The sequence below is a fragment of the Lontra canadensis genome, unplaced genomic scaffold (assembly GCF_010015895.1).
Source record: "Lontra canadensis isolate GAN:19392208 unplaced genomic scaffold, GSC_riverotter_1.0 scaffold56, whole genome shotgun sequence".
NCBI lineage: Eukaryota > Metazoa > Chordata > Mammalia > Carnivora > Mustelidae > Lontra > Lontra canadensis.
In genome coordinates this window covers 5323225-5347635 of record NW_022631050.1, presented here as the reverse complement: position 1 = coordinate 5347635, position 24411 = coordinate 5323225, and the positions used below count along the sequence as shown (strand labels likewise).

The 24411-nt window shown below is 42.5% G+C and overlaps 2 protein-coding genes across 4 annotated transcripts in view; both read left to right on the top strand.

Moving 5' to 3' along the window:
* The window catches only part of MCF2L2 (MCF.2 cell line derived transforming sequence-like 2), a 242334-nt gene extending 219278 nt beyond the window's left edge, over window positions 1-23056 (top strand). Inside the window, exons 26-28 of one of the 3 annotated variants that reach the window (XM_032875453.1) lie at window positions 19325-19369; window positions 22299-22387; window positions 22776-23056. In XM_032875453.1, coding sequence (XP_032731344.1) covers window positions 19325-19369; window positions 22299-22387; window positions 22776-22889 — 248 coding nt within the window. In that variant the 3' untranslated portion in view covers window positions 22890-23056. Of the gene's footprint in view, window positions 1-19324; window positions 19370-22271; window positions 22388-22775 lie in introns of all 3 variants that reach the window. The other 2 variants (XM_032875452.1, XM_032875451.1) reach the window with 2 other exon arrangements.
* Window positions 18148-19013, top strand: LOC116878208 (MICOS complex subunit MIC26-like). The gene has a single exon (XM_032875458.1). It carries the CDS (start codon window positions 18303-18305, stop codon window positions 18897-18899), a length of 597 nt encoding a protein of 198 aa, XP_032731349.1. The 5' UTR covers window positions 18148-18302; the 3' UTR covers window positions 18900-19013.
* Window positions 23057-24411: the final 1355 nt, after the last annotated feature.

Below are 24411 nucleotides of genomic sequence, written 5' to 3'. Positions count from 1 at the left end.
TTGGTCTGTAGTTCTCTTTTATGTGTGTGTGTGTGGTATCTTTATCTGGTTTTGGTGTCAGGGTAATGCTGGCCTCAAAGGATGAATTGGGAAGCTTTCCTTCCTCTTTTATTTTTTGGAATAGTTTGAGAAGAATCTGTATTAACTCTTCTTTAAATGTTTGGAGAATTCTACAGATAGCTGTGAACCTATCTGGTCCTGGACTTTTCTTTGTTAGGATTTTTTTTATTACTGATTCAATTTCTTTGATGGTTATTCGTCTGTTCAAGTTTTCTGTTTCTTCTTGTTTCAGTTTTGGTAATTTATATGTTTCTAGAAATTTATCCATTTCTTGTAGGTAGTCCAGTTTGTTGGCATATAGTTTTCCATAATATTCTCTTATAATTGTTTGTATTCTGTATTTGTATTGTTGTTATGTTTCCTCTTTCATTTGTGATTTTATTTATTTGGGTCCTTTCTCTTTTTAATAACTCTGGCTAGAGGTTTATCAATTTTATTAATTTTTCAAAGAACCAGCTCCTGGTTTCATTGATTTGTTCATTTATTTTAGTTTCTAAAGCATTTATTTCTGCTCTAATATTTATTATTTCCTTCCTTCTGCTGGCTGTATGCTCCATTTATTGTTCTTTTTATAGCTCCTTTAGGTATAAGATTAGGTTGTTTGCTTGAGATTTTTATTGCTTCTTGAGGTAGGCCAGTATTGTTATGTACTTCCCTCTTGGACTGGTTTTGGTGTATCCCAAAGGTGTTGGACTGTTGTGTTTTCATTTTCATTTGTCTCCATGCATTTGTTAATTTCTTCTTTGATTTCCTGGTAGACTTGTTCATTGGTTAGTAGTATGTTGTTTAACCTACGTGTGTTTGTGATCTTTCCAGATTTTTTTCTTGTGGTTGACTTCTAGGTTTATAGCATTGTGGTCAGAAAAGTTGTATGGTATGACTTCAGTCTTTTTCTATTTGTTGAGGCCTGTTTGTGACCTAATATGTGATATATTCTGAAGAACGTTCTATGTGCACTTGGAAAGAATGTATAGCCTGCTGTTTTAGGATGAAATGTATCTGTTAAGTCCACTGGTCTGGTGTGTCATTCAAAGCCATTGTTTACTTCTCAATTTTCTGGTTAAATGATCTGTCCATTGATGTAAGTGGAGTGTTAATAGCTCCTATTGTTGTTGTATTATTATTATTTCCTTTATGTTGTAAATTGTTTTATATAATTGGTTGCTCCAATGTTGGGTGCATAAATATTTGTAATTATCTTCTTGTAGGATTGTCCTCTTTATTATTATTATTATTATTTTTAAGATTTTATTTATTTATTTGACAGACAGAGATCACAAGTAGGCAGAGAGGCAGGCAGAGAGAGAGGAGAAAGCAGGCTCCCCGCTGAGCAGAGAGCCCGATGTGGGGCTCGATCCCAGGACCCTGGGATCATGACCCGAGCCAAAGACAGAGGCTGTAACCCACTGAGCCACCCAGGCGCCCCTGTCCTCTTTATTATTATGTAATGCCCCGCTTTGTCTCTTGTTATAGCCTTTGTTTTAAAGTCCAGTTTGTCTAGGGTACCCAGGTGTCTCAGTCAGTTAAGCATCTGACTCTTGATCTCAGCTCAGATCTTGATCTCAGGGTCATGAGTTCAAGTCCTGCATTGGGTTGCAAACTGGCATGGAGCTTACTTAAAAAACAAACTACAATTTGTCCAATATAAGAATTGCTACTCCTGATTTCTTTTGACATCCATTTGCGTGATATGTGTTTTCCAACCCCTCACCTTCAATCTGCATGTATCTTTAGGTCTAAAATGAGTCTCTTGTAGGCAACATAACATGGGTCTTTTTTTTTTTTTTTAATCCATTCTGATACTTTGTGTCTTCTGATTGGAGCATTTAGTCCATTTACATTCACAGTAACTATTCTGTGGTTGTTTCTGGAGATTTTCTCTGATCTTTGAATACTTTTCTCTCTTTCATGTTTTGCTGATTTTCTTTAGTGATATATTTGGACTTATTTTTTTTTTATTCTTTGCATGTTTATTAGTATTTTTTGATATATGGTGACCATTAGGTTTGTATATAACCTCTTCTGAAAATAGCAGTCTATATTAAGTTGATGGTTGTTCAAATTTGAACCCATTCTTTTCTCCCCTTCTCCCCATGTTTTAAGCATAATTATTATCTTTTATTTCCTTTTTTTTGGTGAGTTCCTTGACTGATCTTTACAGAAAAATTCATTTTTTTACTGATTTTGTGTTTCCTGACATTCTATTGTCATTTTTGTTATCTCCTTTCCATTCAAAGAGTCCCCTTTAATATTTCTTTCAGGACTGGTTTAGTGGTCACAAGCTCCTTTAGATTTTGTTTGTCTGGGAAACTCTTTATCTCTCCTTCTATTATGAATGATAGTCTTGCTGGATAGAATATTCTTGGTTGCTGATTTTTCCCATTTAGTACTTTGAACATATCATGCCACTCCCTCCTGGCTTGCCAAGTTTCTGTTGAAAAATCTCCAGCTTAGCCTTATGGGTTTTCCCTTATAAATTAATGAATTCATTTGCTGCTTTTATGATTTTTCCTTTATCACTATATTTTGCAAAATTTAATTACCATATGTCTTGATGTTGGACTGCTTTTGTTGATTTTAATGGGAGTTCTCTGTGTCTTCTCACTCTGGATGTCTTTCTTTCCCCAGATTAGGTTAGTTTTCAGCTATTATTTCTTCAAATAAATTTTCTGTCCCCTTTCTTCTCCTGGGACTCCTATAATATCAATGTTATTACATTTGATGGAGTCACTAAGTTCCCTAAGTCTATTCTCAGTTTGCATATTTTTTCCTTCTCATTTGTTCATCTTCCTTCCTTTCCATTATTTTGTCTTCCAGGTCATTAGTTCATTTCTCTGCTTCTTTCAGCCTGCTTTCATTGAATCAACCATGTTTCTAATCTCATTTATTGCACTCTTCATTTCTTTTTTTTTTTTTTTTTTTTATTTTTAATTTGTCAGAGAGAGAGAGAGAGAGAGAGAGAGCGAGCACAGGCAGACAGAGAGGCAGGCAGAGTCAGAGGGAGAAGCAGGCTCCCTGCCGAGCAAGGGGCCCGATGTGGGACTCGATCCCAGGACGCTGGGATCATGACCTGAACCGAAGGCAGCTGCTTAACCAACTGAGCCATCCAGGCGTCCCGCACTCTTCATTTCTGATTGATTCTTTTGTAGCTCTTTTACCTCTGTGGTAAGGGTTTCATTGATGCCTTCTGTTCTTTTCTCAAGCCTAGTGAGTATTCTAATGATCATTTCTTTAAATTTTCTATCAGGCATGTTATTTATATCTGTTTTGCTTAGATCTCTGGCCATGGAGTTATCTTGTTCTTTCATTTGGGATGAATTCTTCCATCTTGGCATTTTTGTCCAGGTTTCTGTCTTCTTCTCTATGTTAGAAAAACCAGTTATATCTTCTGCTCCTGAAAATAACAGCCTTATAAAGAAGAGGTCATGTAGTGCCCTGGGCCTGGTGCTCCAGGTGGTATCTTCAGTGTGTGCTGCATGCACTCTGCTATTGTGTCCTGGCTACTCTATCTGCAGAGGTTCTCCTTGCCTGCTGTGAGTAGTGATTGGTCCCTTACCTGAATGTGGCAGGTAAGTGTGCTCTGGTCTGCTTGTGAAATGAGACCTGTCACTACCTCCATCAGAACTGAGGTCCTGCAAAATTCTCTGAGTGGGAGATGTGGTGTGGGCAAGAGTTTGTACTGGTCTTCTGGGAGAGGAGACCACCAAGCTAGGACTGAAGCAAGTGTGCCTGAGAAGAGTAGATCCCCTGGAGTGCAAGGGTTGGGGCTTGGTGTAAGCTAGTTAGGCAGCAAGTGTTGGAATTACTTCCTGAGGTGGTTCTATGTTTATGCTGAAGGGCAAGGGAGGGCAATGATACAAGTTATCTCCTTTGTCCCCAGAGAGGCATCTCTACAAATACTGCCTCTCAGGGACACACTCTAAGAAGAGCAAATAATCTCTCCACTGCATGCCTCAGGCATTGTTCAGATGACTGTTGCCACACTGTATGGTCTGGGGTTGTTTGCCTGCCTTCTCTCCAGGAGCAGTTCAGTGCTCTCCTGGCCCTATCCCAGCCAAGCCCACTGACCTTTACAATTCCAGGCTTTCAGCCCTGCTGCTTGCAAGAACTCATGAAAATTCAGCCCCTCTCATTTTCCAAGCCGGTGTCTATGGGGAAACATTCTGCTTATGCATTCCTCTGTGTGCTCCTCTCTCTCTCTCACCCTACTCTGTGATCATGACTTCCTTCCCTTTGCAGCAGCTGTGATCTGTTTCTCCCCTAAACCACATCTCTGCACTTTCTACCTTCCTTCATGTGGCTTTTTCTCTCCCTTTAGTTGTAGAGTTTGTTCTGTCAGTCTTTAGGTCAATTTCTGGTGTATTTAGGATGATTTCACAGTTATCTAGTTGTATTTGTGGGATGAGGTGAGCCTAGGGTCCTCCTACTCCACTTCCATCTTCTGTTTTTCCTTTCTAAAGTTGTTTTGGCTATTCTACATCCTTTATCTTTCTGTATGAATTTTAGAATCAGCTTTTCAATTTCTACAAAAAAGCTTGCCGAGATGTTGCTTGGTACTGTGTAAAATCTATAGATCAACTTGGTAAGAAAAGACATCTTAACAAAATTGTGCTTAATTGACAATTTAGATTTTAACTGAATCATGTTGCCCTGCTCTAACCCACACAAAAATGATATGTGTTTGTTATGAGGACATGGCATTTATTTAGTTAACAATTCAGAAATACTTTCTCAAGCTCTTCTCAAGTCCTAGCACTGTGCTCCCTATGTTGTGACAGGAATGTAAAATCTAGATAAGAAGCAGAACCGCACATGGAATATTCCCCAGAACAGATCTCATGATAGGCCAAAAACAAGTCTCAATAAATTTAAGAAGATTTAAATCATATCAAGCATCTTTTCCAACCACAACAATATGAAATTAAAAACCAAGGAGTGTCTGGGTGGCTCATTCAGTTAAGCATTCGACTTTTGATCTCAGCTCAGGTTATGATCTCAGGGTTGCAATATTGAGCCCTAGGATTCTCTATCCCCTCTCCCCTTGCCCCCCACCAAAAAAGCCAGTTACACGAGGGGCACCTGTCTAGCTAGTCAGTAGAGCATGCAACTCTTGATTGCAGGATTATAAGTTAAAGCCCCATGTGGGGTGTAGAGATTACTTAAGAAAGACAAAAATTGGGTGCCTGGGTGGCTCAATTGGTTAAGTGTCCAACACTTGGTTTTGGCTCAGGTCATGATCTCAGGGTCATGAGATCAAGCCCCACATTGGGCTCCATCATGGGTGTGGAACCTGCTTGAAACTCTCATTCTGGCCCTCCCCCAACTCCCCGCTCATGCCTATGTGCATGAACTCTCCCTCTCTCAAAAAAATAAAAAATAAATAAATAAAAATCTTTAAAAATCAGTTACAGGAAAAAACTAGAAGAAACACAAAAACATGGAAGATAAATACTGTGTTTCTAAACAAGTGGGTCATGAAGAAATTATAGTGAAAATGAAAAAAATACCTGCAGACAAATGAAGATGGAAATGCTACAGTTAAAAATCTTTGTACCACAGCTAAAGCTCTTTTAAGTGACACAGATGTACCTCAAGAAAGAAAAGCAAATCTCAAATAAACAATTTAACCTCACACATAAAGGAACTAGAGGGCACCTGGGTGGCTCAGTTGGTTAAGCAACTCTTGGTTTCAGCTCAGGTGATGATCTCAGTGTTGTAAGATTGAGCTCTGTGTGGAGCTCCATGCTCAACACAGAGTCTGCTTGTGCCTTTCCTTCCCCTTCTGCTTCTGCCCCTACTGGTGCATTCATGTGTTCTCTCTCTAAATGAATAAATAAAATCTTTAAAAACAAGGAACTAGACACTGGGTGTGGTGCAAAAACAATGAATTCTGTTACACTGAAAAGAACTTTAAAAAAAGGAACTAGAAAGATAAAACAAAACCTAAAGTTAGTAGAAAGAAGGAGGTAATATAGATCAGAGTGGAAATAAATGGAATAGAGACTAAAAAAAATAGAAAGGATCAATGAAACTAAGAGTTGGCTCTTTGAAAAGCTAAACAAAACTGATAAACATTTAACTGAGCTCATCAGGAGAAAAAGAGAGAGGACTCCAATAAAATCAGAAATGAAAGAGCAGTTACAACTGACACAAGAGAAATACAAAGGATTACAAGAGATTACTATGAAAAATTATATGCCAACAATTTGGACAACCTAGAAGAAATGGATAAATTCCTAGAAACATACCATTTTCCAAGACTGAATCAGGAAGAAATAGAAAATATGAACAGACTAATTACTAGTAACAAAATTGAATCCATAAAAAAAAAAACTCCTAAAAAACAAAAGTCCAGGACCAGACAGCTTCACAAGTGAATTCTACAAAACATTTAAAAAAGAGTTAATACCTATTCTTCTCAAACTATTCCAAAAAATGGAAGAGGAAGGAATGCTTCCAAATTCATGCTATGAGGCCAGCATTATCCTGATACCAAAACCAAAGATACTATAAAAAAAAGAGAGAGAATTATAAACCAATATCCCTGATGAACACAGCTGAAAAATCCTCAACAAAATATTAGCAAACTGAATTCAAAAATACATTAAAAGGGTATTTCACCACAATCAAGTGGGATTTATTCCAGGGATACAAAGATGGATTTGTGCAAATCAATCAATGTGATACATCATGTTAACAAAATGAAGGATAAACATCATACAGTCATCTCAATAGATGCAGAAAAAACATCTGACAATATTCAACATCCATTTATGATAAAAATCTCTCAACAAAGTAGATTTAGAGGAAACATACTTCAACATAATAAAGGCCATATATGAAAAACCCCCAGTTAACCTTATACTCAACAATGAAAAACTGAGAGAGAGCTTTTCCTCTAAGATCAGGAAAAAACCAAGGCTATCAATTCTCACCACTTTTAATCAGCTTAATACTGGAGGTCTTAGCCATCGGGCAAGAAAAAGAAATAAAGGGCATTCAGATTGGCAGGCAAGAAGTAAAATTTTCACTATTTTCAGATAACATGATATTATATTTAAGAATCTCCAAAGACTTCACCCCAAAAAGAACTATTAGAAGTAATAAATGAGTTCCGTAAAGTTGCAGTATACATCAACATACAGAAATCTGTTGTGTTTCTATACACTACTAAAGAAATAGCAGAAAGAGAAATTAAGAAAATAATCCCATTTACAATTGTATCAAAAAGAGTACAATATCTAGGAATAAATTTAACCAGAGATGAAAGACCCGTACTTTACTATAAGACATTGATGAAAGAAATCAGAGATGACACAAATAAATGGAAAAATATATGAAGCTCATGTTTTTGAAGAAAAATATTGTTTAAATATCCACCCAAAACAATCTATAGATTTAATGTAATTCCTATCAAAATACCAATAGTATTTTTCACAGAACTATAACAAATAATTATAGAATTTGTTTAGAACCACAAAAGACCCCCAAATAGTGAAAACTATATCAGGAAAGAAGAGCAAAGTTGGAGCTATCACAATCCCAGATTTCAAGATTTACTATAAACCTATAGTAATCAAAACAATATGGTACTGGCACAAAATAGACACAAAGATCAGTGGAACACAATTGACAGCCCAGAAATAAACCCATACTAATATGGTTAAATAATCTGTAACAAAGGAGGCAAGATTACATAATGGGGAAAAAACAGTATCTTCCATAAATGTTGTTGGGAAAACTAGACAGCTATATACAAAAGAATAAAACTGGACCACTTTCTTATACTTTACACAATAATAAATTCAAAATGGATTAAAGGCCTAAGTGTAAGGCCAAAACCACACAATTCCTAAAAGGAAACCTAGGCAGTAATCTCTTGGAAATCAGCCTTAGCAATGTTTTTCTGGGTAAGTCTCCCCAGGCAAAGGAATCAAGAGCAAAAATATAAACTACTGGGACTACATCAAACTAAAAAGCTTTTACACAGCAAAGGAAGCCACCAGCAAACAAAAAAGTCAGCCTACTGAATAGAGAAAACATTTGTAAATGATATATTCAATTAGGCACAACTATCCAAATATATAAAGAACTCATACAACTCAATGCCAAAAAAACCTCAATCTGATTAAAAAAATGAACAGAGGATTTGAGTAGACTGTTTCCCAAAAAAGACACGCAGATGGCCAACAGACACATGAAAAGATGCTCAACATCACTGATTATCAGGGAAATGCAAGTCAGTACCACAATGAGATACCACCTCACATCAGTCAGAATGGCTAGTATCAAAAAGACAAGAGATAACAAATGTTGCTGAGAAAGTGGAGAAAAGGGAATCCTTGGGTACAGTGGGGATGTTAATTGGTACAGCCATTATGGAAAACAGTACAGAGATTCCTCAAAAAACTAAGCATAAAAGTGCCATACTATCCAATAATTCTACTTCTGGGTATTTACCCAAAGAAAATGAAACCACTAATTCAAAAAGATATATGTACCCTTATATTTAATGTAGCATTATTTACAATAGCCAAGTTAGGAAAGCAACCCAAGTGTCCATAGATAGATGAGTGAATAAAGAAGATGTGATATATGTACATAGTGGAATATGACTCAGCCCTAAAAAAGAATGAAGTCTGGCCATTTGCAACAGCATGGGATGGACCTAGAGGGTATTATGCTGAGTAAAATAAGTCAAAGAAAGACAAGTATTATATTATTTCACTTACATATGGACTAAAAAACCAACCAACCACTCAATAATAACAAAAAAGAAATAACTGATTATATTTATTATATTTAGATCTATAGAGAACCAGGGTTCTATGGGTTCTATAGGTTGCCAGGGTGTGGGTGGTGGGGAATGGGGAAAATAGGTGAAGGGGATTAAGAGGTGTAGACTTCCAGTTAGAAAATAAATAAGTTACTGGAATGAAAAGTACAAAAAAATAAGCAGAACCAGACCTTAGCATGTAGATTAAAAAAAAAAAAAAAAGCCCTACTGAACCCAAAGACAGGCCCAGAGACATTGTCTAGCACCTTCCTCTTACAGACTGCCAAAAAGGGGGTCAATTTCGTACAACTTTTCAGCAGCTGACCAGAGCAGGGCCTTGGGCTGATCCCTGAGAGGAGAAGAGACTTCCCAGACAGAACATAGACTCAGAAGCATCAGGCAATGGGGGAGGGAGGTTTCAGGATTGGGACTACCAGGACCTTATGTCTGTCTAGCATTTTACAGAGCTCTGACACATATCCAGTGATCCTCCCAGTGCATTCCTGTACCACCTTTAACCCTTGGGATTGCTGAACATAGTAACTTCATACATTCTGGACAAGGCACCCACACTCTCACAGAGTACTCTATCACCTCATCCAACAGGCTATATTATAATTTTATGATGTGTTTAAGTTTTTCTCCCCACTAGACCATGAATTTGTCTAGAGCATGAAGGTTGTTTTAGTAGTTTTAGCTTCCCTTGGGCCTCATAATATACAAGGGCCTGGCACTCATAGGTGCTCAGTAAATGTTTAGTGAATAAACAAATAAAAGAACTCGTTGAATAATCATGTCAGGCTGGCAAACTCCTCTGCAAGCAGAGTCAGGGATGATGAGGTTTAGCTCAGGACACATCTCATTCACCTCAGACCTCCAGCGCCTTGCAAGTGTTTATTTGTTGAGCTAGTCTAACCCCAAAGAGTTACTATTAATAGTTGGCATTTCAGGACAGGGAAGAGGGAAGGAGGGAGCTATAGTGAGCCAATGGGGCAGCTTATGAGAGGATGAAGGGGGATTCCTCCCCCTCACCTCTCCCACTTTAAGACTTATAGCCAGGGGCGCCTGGCTGGCTCAGCTGGTAAAACAAGGAACTCTTGACCTCAGGGTTGTAAGTTGAAGCCCCACACTGGGTGTACAGATTACTTAAAAATAAAACCTTAAGCGAAAAAAAAAGACTTGCAGCCAGTTAGATGTTAACTGTATAATCCAGCAAGTGGTGTCCGTTGAACAGTCCCTTGTTGGATGTCATGCACAGAGCTGGGCCAAGACTTAGACTAAAGTGGAGGAGGAGGATAAGCAGGTCCTTGAGACTTTAGGAGAACCTACGTGAGCAGCACCACTCCAGCTGGTATAAGGAGGAATGTATGTGCCATTCTTTCCTGTGGTTCAATGTTCATGTATATTTCTCTAAAGCAAAGACATTGGAGTGGAATTTGTACACTGCATTGAAAATATGGAAAGAGCTACCAACAGTAAGGAAGACCCAGTCCCCAGCATACATGGGATTAGAGGTAGGATCCAGTGGGAGAGTGGGGCATAATAGGTGATAGAAGCTGAAAAAGACATGCCTGAGTCTCAGCCTTTCCTTAAGTATGTGAGCAAGAAGAAAGATATCATTTAGTTTTTTTTGCTGTTCATCTGTGTAAATCCAGTTAGGCTCAGATTAAAATGAAGGGTAAATGTTTCACATTGAAAGTGACTACCTCTTTGGAAAAGCTGTCCTCTTAAGGAAAGTAAGGATAAGAGCATTGCCAGAATGTCTCTGCTTGGGAATAAAGACACTGGCTCATGGCAACTTTTTTTCTTGCTCTGTCCAAGATTTATGGATTTCACCTCCTCTCCAAGCTTTCCATGGAGAGGTTAGGAGCATTTGACCCAGATGGTTCCCCATGAGACTTCAGCCCTGACCCCTCTATGGATCAGTTTTCCAGATGGCCAAATTTTGGTATGGGATCACAAAAACAAGTGTGGAAGCTTTTTATACTTTGTATCTTAATGATAGAATAGATTATGGTTTTTGGGGTTCTGTATGTGCTGCTTTTGTCATCATCTTATCTTTCCCTGGCTGTGTAGATAACCTTTTCCAAAAGACCTTCTACTTTATGCTTTTACCACTGCCCATAATCAAAGTCTTGGGAATTTAGTATTTGAGATTTTGGTTTTGGACAATTATGTGATTAATTTGATGGGACATGAGGTATGTATTCAGGCCTACAATTTATTTAGTAAAGGTCTCTGGGAGGAATTTTAGTTAACACATTTATTGAGTGTCTACAAAGTACACAAGTCATTGAAGAAACATACACAGATCCCACACCCCCACTCAGGGGCAAAGCTAACTAATGTTATGTTTCTTGGTCAGACTTCTAGACCCTTGGATGTTAATGAGCATGAAATCACAAATTAACAGGAAAATGGTCACGTAATAAGTAATTGGATATGCAGTCTTGGTCAACAAATATGAATGGCAATGCTATTTAATAAAGCAGTGATTGTCAGGGCACCTGGGTAGCTTAGTCGGTTAAGTGTCTAACTCTTGATTTCGGCTCAGGTCATGATCTCAGTGTTATGAGATTTAGCCCCGCATTGTGCTCCATGCTGGGTGTGAAGTCTGCTTGGGATTCTCTTTCTCCCTCTGCCTCTCCCCTCCCCCAAATAAATAAATAAAAATAATGCAGTGATTTCCAATTAGGGTATATATGTGTGATCTAAAGTTTTGTATTTGGGAAATACAGACCAGGAAAAATAAAGTCTGAGAAAAATTTTGGCTGGTGAGGGTTCATAGAATATAATATAGTCCCTAAATTTGCTTTGCATGATAAGGTCTATCCTTCAATGGGATATAGCAGAATCTCTGCGAGGTGTGAAGTTTTTTTGTTTTGTTTTCCATGGGTATCTTGTAATGGCTTATTAAAAAAAAAAAAAACTTTTTTAAGAAAAGAGAACATCAGATTTTCATCTCCTAAATAATTGGCTTTATCCCCCACTACTGTCTCTAATCAAGTCACATCCTGACTTCCTTTTCTATTTTGAAAAGCTCAAAATGAAGGAAGACCCCTGATACCAGACTCTCCTTTCAGCTGGGGCCCTACAGATGAGTAAAATGTATATTGATAATTCCATTCCAGGTTATTTATTCAACAGGCAACTCTTCAGATTTTCAAGGACTATATTTCAAGGACTGAAGACTATTGGAAGATTGAGCCTATCAACCTTATCTATAGTATATTTTGTTCTTGAAACCTTTAACTCCTTTTTTCATGTGCCAAGAATCTCTTAAAGAGATTTTTAAAAGACCCCTTGCTTGAAGACCAATACTGGCATACATTGGTCAACACAGTGGCATAATCTATAAATTTAGAGATGTGAGCTGTTTGAGGGAGTTGTAACTCCTTCACCTAAAGCATAAGGATGTGGTTTGTCCAGGTGCCTTTCTTCTTTTCCTTCTGTACCCTGCTAATTTGAAGTGACCAGACTCAAAGGTGCGAGATGAGCAGAAGAATGGATAACAGTTAGTTAAGTGTGTCTTAGTGTAAACTTGGCTGTAGACAATTTACATTTATGTGTGGCTGTGTGTGATTGTGCTAGGAGAGCAGGCTGATTTCAGAAGTCAGGAAGATACAAGGGAATAACCAGAATGTTCATGTGAACATTGATGACTTTTTCACGAATTAGTTTCACAAAAACCAGTCAGCTCTTCAGAAGATTAGCGGAAACCTCAAAACAAAACAAAGTGAAAAAGACCCCAAAACAAGAAGCAGAACTCAAGAGTTACAGTGTGAAAAGTAGTCTATAGTACACTGACAACACCGAATGCTGGTGATGATAGGAAGCAATAGGAACTTTCATTCACAGCTGCTGGTGGCCATGCAAAATGGTACAGTTTGACAGTTTCTGACAAAAACTAAAAATGGTTTTACCATACAGACCAGCAATCATATTCCTTGGTATTTAACCAAATGAATTGCAAACTACAATATATCCATACAATGGAATATTATCCAGGGATAAAAAGAAACGAGCCATCAAGCCACAAAAAGACATGAAGAAACAGAAGTGGCAAATTGTTAAGCAAAAGAATCCCTTCTGAAAATACATACTGCATGATTCCAGCTGTTTGACACTCTGGAGGAGACAAAACTATAGAGACAGTAAAATGATCCGTGGTTACCAGGATATGGGGGAGAGGACATCAGCAGGCTGCACACAAGAGATTTTTAAGGCAGTGAAACTTCTGTATGAAATCATAATGGTGGAGCATGAAATTGCGCATTTGTCAGAATGCATAGAACTGTCCAGCACAAAGAGTAAACCCTAATGTAAACTGTGGGCTTTAGTTAATAATAATGCATCGGTGCTGGTTCACTAATTGTAACGAACGTACCACACGAATGCAAGATGTTAATAATAGGAGATACTGTGTAGGGAGCCAGCAGAGAGGGGTGATTGGGAATACTCTGCCTTTTCTGCTCAATTTTTCTGTAAACCTCAAACTGCTCTAAAAAGAAAATCTATTCATTTTTTAATAAAAAAAATATCCACACACTGTAGTGTCATAGGGCCTGAAGACACCCACTGTCCAGTTGCTGTGAGGTTAGCTGCTAGCAGCTCTCAGTTGTGCCCTTTGGAGGATTGCCGACTAGAGCTGACCAGAGCTGTCCAGCCAGAAAAATGCCTGAGAAGTTATGGCTTCCTTCAAGGACAACTTATGGCCAGCCAGCCAATGGCTGACTGACTCGGGGTGCCATCTATGGTCTGGGTTTGCCAGGAGATCAGGCTGGCGCCAGACTTAAGCAGAGCCCACTTTTCCCTGCCCTGTCTTCTGTCCTCAGTGCTCTGACAGGTTTCCTCTGAAAGCCCTTTCTCCACCACTCACTTGTGCAACCTGCTTCTGGGAAACCTGATGCAAGGCAGAACCAGGAAAGGTCCTATAAGGATGGGATAAGGTCACTTGCTGGCCAGGTGGCAATGAGGGTTCCATTGCTCTGGTTAGGTAGTGTGTGGAAAGCCCTGGTCCCTGGTTTGTGGTAGAGGTTCAGTGACTAAGATCTTCACCTGTGGTGACATCTGGGGTCATATACAGGGGGACAGGGATGTACTAGTTGGTGCGAAGTCTCTACATGTGAGAGGTCTGGGGAGACTATTAAGTATCAGGAGCACAGAATTTGGAGGCTATTGCTAAGTACCATGGGTGCACTGAAGAGAGTGAAGAAAAGGGTGACCTCAGATTTACCACCAATTTAAAGTCCCATCTGAGAATCAGAGGGCTTCCTTGCCAACATTCAGCCTCTCATCTTCTACGGCATGGCAGTGTGTGAGAGAAAGATGAATTCTCAGCCTAGGCAAATCTGCTGCCTGATCATTTGGGGCTCCTAGTGCTAGTAGAAGAGCAGGCAGTTCATGTCCTGATAGGGAAGATGTGGGACTGTAATGCTTGAGATAAGGACATCTGGGTCTAGGCCCCAAACCCCCTGCTTATGGGCAGGCATAAGTGTCCCACCACCCCCTTGTTGGGAGAAAGATCCTTCTCCCCCCAAAGATCATGCAGAATCCTCAAATGAGACATGCAAGACAATGCTCACCCTGCTCAAGATGTTTCCCCACCATCCTTCCAGAATAATAATTAGCATTTAATTATAACGTGATCTGACTGGGGAAGAAGCGCAGAGACCTACAGACTCAAGCTCAAAATGTGAGGATCTTCATACTGTGTTCATGCCCATCAGAGACCATCCATTGCAGAAAAGGTGCCAAACAACTAAACTGACTGGATGACTTGGCCAGCAGGTGTCAGCTGGCTTTCTCCTTGGTACCCCAGTACCTGCACAGTGAGCTCAGAGAGACTGCTTCACAGCAGAGTGGGAAGCTATGCATGGGCCCAGCAGCATGGCCTTCCTGTTGTCAAGACCAACAGCCACTGCTGAATTTCCACCTGGCCAGCTCAGATGGATGCTGAGCTCCCAGTTGGATACTATCCCTGGAGAACGGTCGATGTCATCAGACCCCCTCTAGGCTGGAAAGTACAATAATTCACTCTGAGCAGGGTTGACCTGTGTGCCTTTCCTGCTCATGGTGTCTCCATGCGTCACTGTTCGAGGACTCATGTAGCATCTGATTAACCATACAAAATTGCTCTAATGGACAGACTCAGCTGTAGAAATACGACCGCAGGATTGACCTACAGTCCTTCCACACACCACCTCATTTAGAAGCTGCCAGCCAGACAAAAGGCATGGAATAACCTCTTGAAAGCGAGGATGTGCAATAATTTAGACATGACACTGTGGGGTTGGGGTGCTAATCTTCAGGGTGCAGTATATACCTTAAACCCATGGTCATGTTATGGCACTGTGCCCTCAGTAAGCAGAATATGTGAATCTGAGAGGCAAGAGGTTGAATGAGTTGTTACCTTATTCATTACCACTCTCTAGGGACTTGCACAGGGCATTTGTCTTCCCCATCCCTGCAGCGTTGGTCTCAGTGAGTGTAGAGGTCTTGGTTGCCAAGGGGGAGTTTGCACCAGGGACAGAGTAAGAGTCCTGCTGAACTTGAGTCTATGCCACCTGCTGTGGCGGCTGGTCTTTAGGTTGTACTGTTACTACCATCTCCTCCCACTCGTTCTAGGTACCCCGCCTTCTCATCAGCACAGTGGCTGTCCCAGGCTCTTGTCTGCCTATTGTTCTTTACTCGCCCATTTACAGTGACAACTGGGTGTGGAGGTATTGGGGGATGTCCCAGTGGGTCACCTGAGTATCAGGCACATTCCTCTCTGACACTGTTAGGTAACAGCCTGACCTCCTCATGATGAGTAGGAGCAATTACTTCCTCCCGTGTGGCAACTGCTTTCTTTGCCTGCATGGCTTCTGGCATGAGGACAGAGTGGAGGAACTCCTCATGGTGGTAGGGGTAAGGCCTGGACAGGGGAAGAAGGCACTGAGGTGGGAGCTCTCCTAAGAACCAAAGCAATTTCAAGATGGGACTGTCACAGATCAGAGGAGTATGCTCTTTCTGGTGCTATTGGTTGACATGAAGGAGTGACGCTAATAGTATTTTACTAGCCAGAACTGCACTGAAAACTTTGAATTCTGAGTTTAGTTGCACCCCTGGTTTTCAAAACCCTCGCTGTTGAAAGATACGTAAAATGAGAATGACCACTGTGCCACAAAGGTAACAGAAGTTGAGACTGTCTACTAATCCTTAGCTACAGGCCTAAGTGCAGGCCTGAATGTGGGTCCCTTGTCTAGTTCCTCAGGGTCTTGGGGGTGGGGGGAGGCTGCTTTAGTATCTGTGGGCCATTTAGTGCAACACATAAGGGTTGTTTGCTGATTTGGGGGGATTTCCTTTTAGGCCTAGACTTGGTTACTTTTATTATTTTGTTATTTTGTTGTTATTCAGAATGATTTCATGTAGTCTTATGATAAAGAAAATATGGTCTGGCAAACAGTCTTCTCTGGTGAGATTGTGGGTTATTTTAGATACCTGACCAATAAGTTTTCAGTATTTTAAGCTTCATTTTCTGATTATAAAAAATATATATGCAGATTATAAAAAATTTAGCATGTAACGAAGAAAATGACAAATAAAAGTATGAATCAAACATTACTGGAAATAATCACTGTAAATATTTTACCCCAAACTATTCATTTATAGAAATGCATATTTAAAAAAATTGGAGCCATACTACATGAACAGGTTAGGGGTCTTCATATTTTAGTCTTCTTGAAAAATTCCTATTATATTTCTGGTAAAATGGATAAGCTCTGACTTACTCCAGCTAACTACATCAGCTTGTCCTACTACCCACCTGTGGGCCTGTTCCAACTCAAAACATATGATGGCAGCTCACTGCTGAGCTTGGAGGTGGTTTCCCAGTTCTGCAGTTTCTTTGACCTCAGCTCCTAGCAGCTCTAAACATCCAAGACAACAAGCTCAGACTGCCCTAGAAGCTGGCAAGGATTTTGACAACAGAAAACACACTTAAAAAATAAATTAAATAAATAAATAAATAAATAAATAAATGATGCCGTGAGAATGTGTGCAATCTGAAAGTTATTAATTGAATGCTTAGGAGTGATTCCTTCTTCTTGGCCAAAGGCAAGTTTGCCAAGGAAATGGACACTTTAGATATAGATCAGCTCTGATGTCCACATTTACACCCCAGGCCACCAAGCAAACAATCCTAATCCAGCATAGTACCTGTGGCAATAACCTGGAGATGTCTCCTGTCGTGTGGGCTGCAGAGAGCTGCTGGGGTGCATTAGGCATAAGGTGACCCCATTAGTTAACTCCCAGAAGGCAGAGAAGGACCGTCCTTAACAGCACAGCATAGTGGTGAAGAGCTCACAGCTCAAACCCAGCTCTGGGTTTTTGGATGAATTATGTCACTTCCTTGTGCTTAAGTCCTTTTCATCCTTTATTTGATAAAATGCATATGATACTGAATAGTCTTACTGTGAGAATTAAATGAGATGAAGCTTTCAGACTAGTGCCTAGATGGCTGTTTGCATATTATCATTAAGAACTTGTTAACCACATTCTTTCCTCCAGGGAAGGAAAGGAAAGGCTTGTCCATGATTTTAAACCAGGTCTCCACTCCACTGCCCCTCAAGTGAAAATGTGATAGAGGTGGCCTTAAAAATTTTTGCATGATTGGGACACCTGAGTGGTTCAGTTGGTTAAGTGTCAGACTCGTGATTTCCTATCAGGTCAGGATCTCAGCGTCCTAACATCAAACTCTGGTTAGGGCTCCATGCTCAGCACGGAGTCTCCATGAGATTCTCTTCCTCTCTCTCTGCCCCTCACCCAGTTTGTACGAGCATGCAGGAGTGCATACTCTTAAAAAAAATCTTTTTTAAAGTTTTGCATAATTGTAGGAAATAGTGAAAAATCCAGTTTGAAAGAAAAATAAAAATAGTTTGCCCGTTTGAAATCGGCAGGGTAAGGAGCAACCATGGAACCAGTGGACTCTACAGTGGTCCCATTTTGCCATCTAGTGGACAGCAGAGGAAAGGCATGATTTTATCTTCAAAGGTAGTAACTTACCCAAAACGTGTATATTGATAAGGATAAAAACTCACTAATAGGTTCACATGTCAATAAATTTCATTCAATTTTTAAACCAACATAAAAGTTCAGAGTTCTATACACTAAGTGCTAAAATTAAATTCTCAAAACCACTTAGGAGTTATGTGATGTATGCTAGAAAGATCATCCACTGAAGGAAAAGAGAATACACACCAGACCTTACTAGCATGAATTTTCACAGCCCACCTTGCCTTCTCCACCAACATTCTTCATGCTTATTCTGGTACATATACTTGGAATGCCCCAGAGACTCAGAGTGTACCTACTCAACGCACCACTAGCCCTTGACTGGTACCAGAGCCATTCTGCTCATTTTCCAAGAATGCAACTATCACTTAAAATTTTGCTGTAATCGGCCGGAGCCACCTCTGCCAGCAACATGTTCAAGGTAATTCAGAGGGCTGTGGGGCCGGCCAGCCTGAATCTGCTCACCTTCAAAGTCTATGCGTCACCTAAAAAGGACTCACCTCACAAAGCTTCTGTGAAGGTTAATGAGCTTTCACTCTACTCAGTTCCCGAGGGTCAGTCTAAATATGTGGAAGAGCCAAGGACCCCACTTGAGGAAAGCATTTCACATCTCCGACATTATTGCGAGCCGTATACAAGTTGGTGTCAGGAAATGTACTCCCAAACTAAGCCCAAGATGCAGAGCTTGTTTCAGTGGGGGTTAGGCAGCTATGAATATCTCCAAAATGCACCTCCTGGATTTTTTCCAAGACTTGGTGTTACCGGTTTTGCTGGCATTGTTGGACTTCTTTTGGCTAGAGGCTCAAAAATAAAGAAGCTGGTATATCCGCCTGGATTCATGGGACTTGCTGCCTCTCTTTATTACCCACAACAAGCCATCATATTTGTCCAGGTCAGTGGGGAGAAATTATATGACTGGGGTTTACGAGGATACATAGTCATAGAAGATTTGTGGAAGGAGAACTTTCAAATGCCAGGAAATGTGAAGAATTCACCTGGAAATAAATAGAATGCTGCATGCTCTGCCCATTTTAATCAGTTATAGGTAAACATTGGAAACTCCATGCGGTAAACCAATATTTCTACAGAAAAATGGCAGAGAAGTCAGTACCAAATGTAGTAAATTGGCGTTCTTCTTCAGGGTAAACTATGCTAGGCTTCTTTCTTATCTTGGGTGATACCATACTACAAGTGGACTAATCAGAAATCCTTTCACCTAGAGAGAATGCCTAGCCTTAGAACTCGTTCTCATGTTGCTATTTATGTACATAATTAAAAATCCAAATTAAAAAAATTTTTTTGCTGTAATCAAATTGACTGTTTTTCGAGGACCCATCTGTTTTTCGCGCGCGTGTGTGTGCGTGCGCGTGCATGCACATGTTCCGTTTCCTTTCAAAGCCATTTATTACTTTTATAATTTGTTTTCTCCTCCAGATATTTATGAGGGTGAAGACAATGGCAAACAAATCTCCTCAAAAGGTGAGTAATAATAGCATATTTGAAGTACCCACAGCTGTTCTGAAACCTTCTCTTTAGTATTATTGTCATCACTATTAACCATAATAACAACAGGTGTTATTTATTAAATTCCTAAGGTGTACCAGACATTTTACTTTATAAGCCCTTTTTTTAATCTTGATATCAAAACTGCAATGGATATTATTATCACTATTGTTATAGACAAGAAAACCGATGCTCAGAGAGACCAAGTGACTTACCCAGGACCACACAGCTAGTGAGTGAGTGACAAAGTCAGAACTACCCTCAGGTCTCACTGACTCCAAAGTCTCTGCTCCTACCACTGGACAATGGGCCTTTCATTTATTTACTCATAGGATCTGTCAGACTCTGAGCCCAAGATTCTGGGGTCCCTGAGTGCTGTCACCTTTATAGGAACTAAGACTTAGTCCCTAAGACCCCTGAGAGCCCACGGCCAGTGAATCCAGGAGGAAGGGCTTCAATATGCAAGTGACAGAGATGTAGCAAAACTCAGACTGGGAGCTGCGCTTTTGTCCCCTGCACTTGCGGCTTTAATAGATGGACCTTCTTCAAGGTGTGCTGGTTCTGAGAATGCTGAGTCTTTCCCAGGAGCTGGGGGGGCAGGGGGCGGGGTACTGGGAGAATAGGATATAGTCTCCGCTGCCAAGAGCCCGGGACCCACGGGAGAGACACAGGAGGGCTTGCCCAGAGCAGCTGCTGTTTGTGTAAGAAGAAATTCTGTCTTGAAGAGTCTTACAAGGTGATTGTGAGGGAGCCCATCACCTCCACGGTCCCTCTCCTCCTCTGTCTCCAAGAATAGAATGGGATAGAATAGAATAGAACACAATGGAGTAAAATACAATAGTAGACTAGAACAGACTAGATGAGATCAGAATATCATACCTGTAAGGGGAATATTTTTCCACAAACTTGTTTTCATTTCAGAGACGTGTTATGTGTGTCCACTGTGTTGGATGGAAAATGGGCATCTCTCTGGAGCTGCTTCTAAGGCGTATAGACAACTTTGGTTTAGACTAAACTGGGGGCCTGAGGGACTCCAGGCCTCCCCGACCCTCACCCATGGTACCAGGAATGAAGGAGGCCTTGTGTGCTGACAGTCCCCAGCCAGGAGGTGGCATCTGGGTCATGAAGCACTGGGAAGATCATTTCTTTCCAGGCTCAGGCAGATCCTTCCTGAAGGCAGGAAAAGGCCCAGGTGACCTTGAAATGATGCAGTCAACCTGTGGCCAAATGTGCGAGAGGTCCCCTTTGGCAGCCCTGTGCCGGGTTGAGGGTCCCCTTTCCTCTGGCTGGGCCCACAAGAGAGGGGAAACCTGCTACCAGTGCCTGGTCATCATTTTACCCCAGGTGTCACCTACTGCAGAGTGGCTGGAACTGGCTGTCAGGTGTCTAAGCTGCACCATCGCCCCCCTAGTCCTGCTGCCCCCAGGCACTGAGTGCTCCATGGTTGCCTGAGGCCTCAGGCCAGGCCCCACCCCTGCCCTCCCAGCAGGTGGCTCTGGGGTCCCCCCCACCCCGCTTTGTCTGGGGCACTGAGGCCACGGACCCTGGAGACATCGTCTTTCTGTTCAGACAGGGGGTTGGGGAGAGGGTGGTCCAGAGCAATGTCTCCAGTGTCCTCCCTTATAGCCTTTTAGCAAGACTGCCATTCCTCATCCTCCCTGTCTGCTCCCTGGTGTAAGGGGGTCTGGGTTGGATGACTGCCCTAGAGAGATGTCTCTGGGTGTTACTGTGGATGCCCCTGAATCCTGTCTGGGGGAGGGCAGGGGGAGGCAGTTCCCTGAACCAGTTTCTCCTCTACCCTCAACCCCTCACCCTACCATGTCCTGGGACTAGAAATCAAACCAGGTTTGCTGCAGTATGAGAGCACTGTGTCCAGCTGCCTTACAATCCTCCAGCATCAGGTGGGGTCCCTGGAGGCCTTCGGGAAGGGGCTGCCTGGCTGCTCTGGGGAGAGCCCTCGGCCCCAGAATGCAGCTTGGGAGGTCTCTGGGCAGCAGGCATAAGCGTTCCCACATGTGCCCTTCCTGCTCATTGGTAAAACTGTGCCACCACCCCCAACTGTAGGCTCCTTTGGGATTCCCGAGTCTAGGATCCCCCACTCCCCATGCCCTGCTAATGCCCTTCAAGGCCTCACCCCAATCTCCGCCCTTGAATTGTCACCTGAACAGAAACTTGGTCCTGCACTCAGATTCCTGCGGGATGGATTACTCAGCTGCCGCTCAGCCATTCAGTCAACAGAACTTGGCCAAATGATTATTCCTCCCTCTTCTCAGTTTCTCATCTGTGAAATGGAGCTAAAGCTCTTACAGGGTTATGTGAAGCTTAACTTTTGACCGACTGGCACTCCAGCAGGCAAAAAGAGTGGCTCAGTGTTTGGGGCGTTGCTGTTCCCCTCAGTGTCTAGCAGCCCCAGGGACATGACAGGTGCACAGTGACATGACTGGCCCATTAATGAATCAATTCATTGGAGAGAGAGGCAGGATGTACTTGCTTCTCTGACTTCCGGTGGGGACAGCGGTGACAGAGGTTACCACGGTAATGGGAAATGGGCAGTAATCAGGGGAGAGAAAAGGGGGCAAGGGGAAAAGAAGGGAGGGAAGAAGGGTGGAGGGGAGGAAGGTCGTCAAGCACAAAAAGACAATGACCGTTTTCTTGGAGGACAAGGAGTAGGACTATGAGCACCATGTAGACATGTCTTCTCAGTCACACACACAGAATTTTGAGCTGGGAGAGGGAAACTGGAGATCACAGACCTCTACCTCTGCCCCCAAGGTGAGGCAGTCCAGGTCCTGGGAGATTGGGAGTTAGAGATGGGGGAGAATGGGTTCTTGGGGACAGGAACTGCCTGGAACATCTGGCCATCCCCTCCCCCACACAGCAGGCCAAATTCTTCCCTTTCTCCAAGGCTGCTCCAGCAGAGAGTTCATCTCCATGGAAACCTCTGAGGAGCCTGAAGGTGCAGAAGAAATGGAAAAGGAGAACAGTGCTCTGAGTGTAATTTATGTTTTTCTTACCTCTTTCATTTTTCTCCCTTATTCCTATCCATCAGCTTCTCCTTCCTGCCTCTTCCTCTCCGTTTCCTCTCTCTCCCCCTTTTCATAATTCTCACACAGAAGGACCAGGCCTAACTCGAGAAGCTGAGGTTACTGAATCTGCAAAGTGCCTCAGACCCTCCCAGACTAGCATGGCCCTGTCTCCTTAGCAATGCACTAGTTTCTCATCATAAATACGGGGCTCCTGCCGGAATCCTGCGTGGCCCCGTGGGAGAGCTAGGGTGGGCTCCAACCTGCCCCCGGGAATTACTGCTCGCACCTGGCCCCGGGCTCGGGCACTCCCCGGCACTGCCAACTCTGAGTGTGTACCACTGTGCCCTCCCTTACAGCTCTCCGGACTTTTCCAGTTGGACGACAGTTATGAAACGTGTTCCTCCAAATCTGTCCCGGAAACGGGAGAAAGCATCCAGGGGAAAAAAGAAGGTGGCGATGAGGACATGTGAGTGTGAAAGAGGAAAGAACAGTGAGCGAACTGGTTAGCCGTTGCTCCCCTGACTCTTGTTGGAATTTCAGGACAACAAACAAAACTAAGCCAGGGTCCACTGGCTTGCTCGGCCCTGCGGTGGCGGGGGACAACTAGCTTATGGGCATAAGCAGTGCGGGCGAGGGAAGGATGATGCCTGAGGACCCTCTCCCCAGAGAACTGACACTGGCACCAGACCCCCGCGGCTCTCCGCTCGGCCGAGGCCCCCAGGCCGCCTTCGTTCCGCTCACAGGCTGCGGCGGCCGCTGGGGGCCCGGCCCACCCTTACACAGAAAGCAGCCAAGGGGCCTCGGACCCTCCGAATCTGTCACCCTGGCGCGGGGGAAGGGCCACGACCACCTTCCAGAAGACTAAGGAAGGGTCCACGGCCTGCCGGGGAGCCCACCCTCCAGGTATGAGCCGCGGAGAAACTGGAAGCTGCTCCCCACGCGCCTGCGCAATCTCCGGGTGGTGGGCAGAGAGACCCGCAACCTCCCAAGCTCGCTCCACAGGCGCCTGCGCGGGGACTCGGTGTGGAGGCCGGCGAGCCTCGAGGCTGTTCACGCGCCTGCGCGAGCGCCGGAGAACCCCGCGAACCCCGGAGAACCTCGCGAACCCCGGAGCCGCTCTACGCGCTTCTGCAGAGGTTAGCGAAGCCCAGTCCCGGACCGCTCTGCCCAAGGTTTCTCAATGTTACACTCAGACTTTGGGGGCTGGGGAATTCTATGTCGGGGAGGGGAGGGAAGTCTTACGCATTGTAGGATATTTCACAGCATCCTTGGCCTCTTCCCGCATGATGCCAGTAACAGCCCTCTCCCACCCGTTCACCCAAATTATGACAATCAAAAATGCCTTCAGACGTTGCCAATTTTTTCCCGGGGCGGGAGTGGGGAGATCCGTTGAGAATCTCCTCCCCGAGCCTTGGAGGAGCTGAAACTCTACAGGGGCAGCCCTGTGCTCTTCTCCCTGAATCCCCACAAGAACGTTCCTGTGGTGTTTGTGTTACTTTGTTCCAAGATTGTATCCTTTCAGAGAGGGTTGGTTCCAAGTTAATGTCTGAGGTATTTCGTTTTAGATTTATTGGTTTTAAAATTAGTTTCCGTTATTTTCAGTTATTTTTTATTTTTCGTTGTATTAGTTAATTTTTAGTTAACCTCTACTTTTAGTTTTCTAGTTATTTCATTTTATAGCTTTAAAGTTACTTGTTTATAAATATTTTATTACTTATTTAGCTACTAAAAATTCACTGCAAGTTTTTTTTTTTAAATTTTATTTATTTATTTGACAGAAAGAGAGATCACAAGCAGGGGGAGTGGCAGAGGGAAAGGGAGAAGCGGACCCTATGCTAAGCAGAGAGCCTGACATGGGGCTCCATCCCCGGACCCTGGGATCATGACCTGAGTCGAGGGCAGACGCTTAATGACTGAGCCACACAGGCCCCCCTCACTGGAAGTTTTAAAATTATTTTTGAATTATTTTCAGAAAAAAGTGTTTTTAGTTAT

Excerpts from the sequence above, each read along its gene's own strand:
- LOC116878208 (XM_032875458.1), top strand. The coding sequence starts at position 18,303 with ATGTTCAAGGTAATTCAGAGGGCTGTGGGGCCGGCCAGCCTGAATCTG.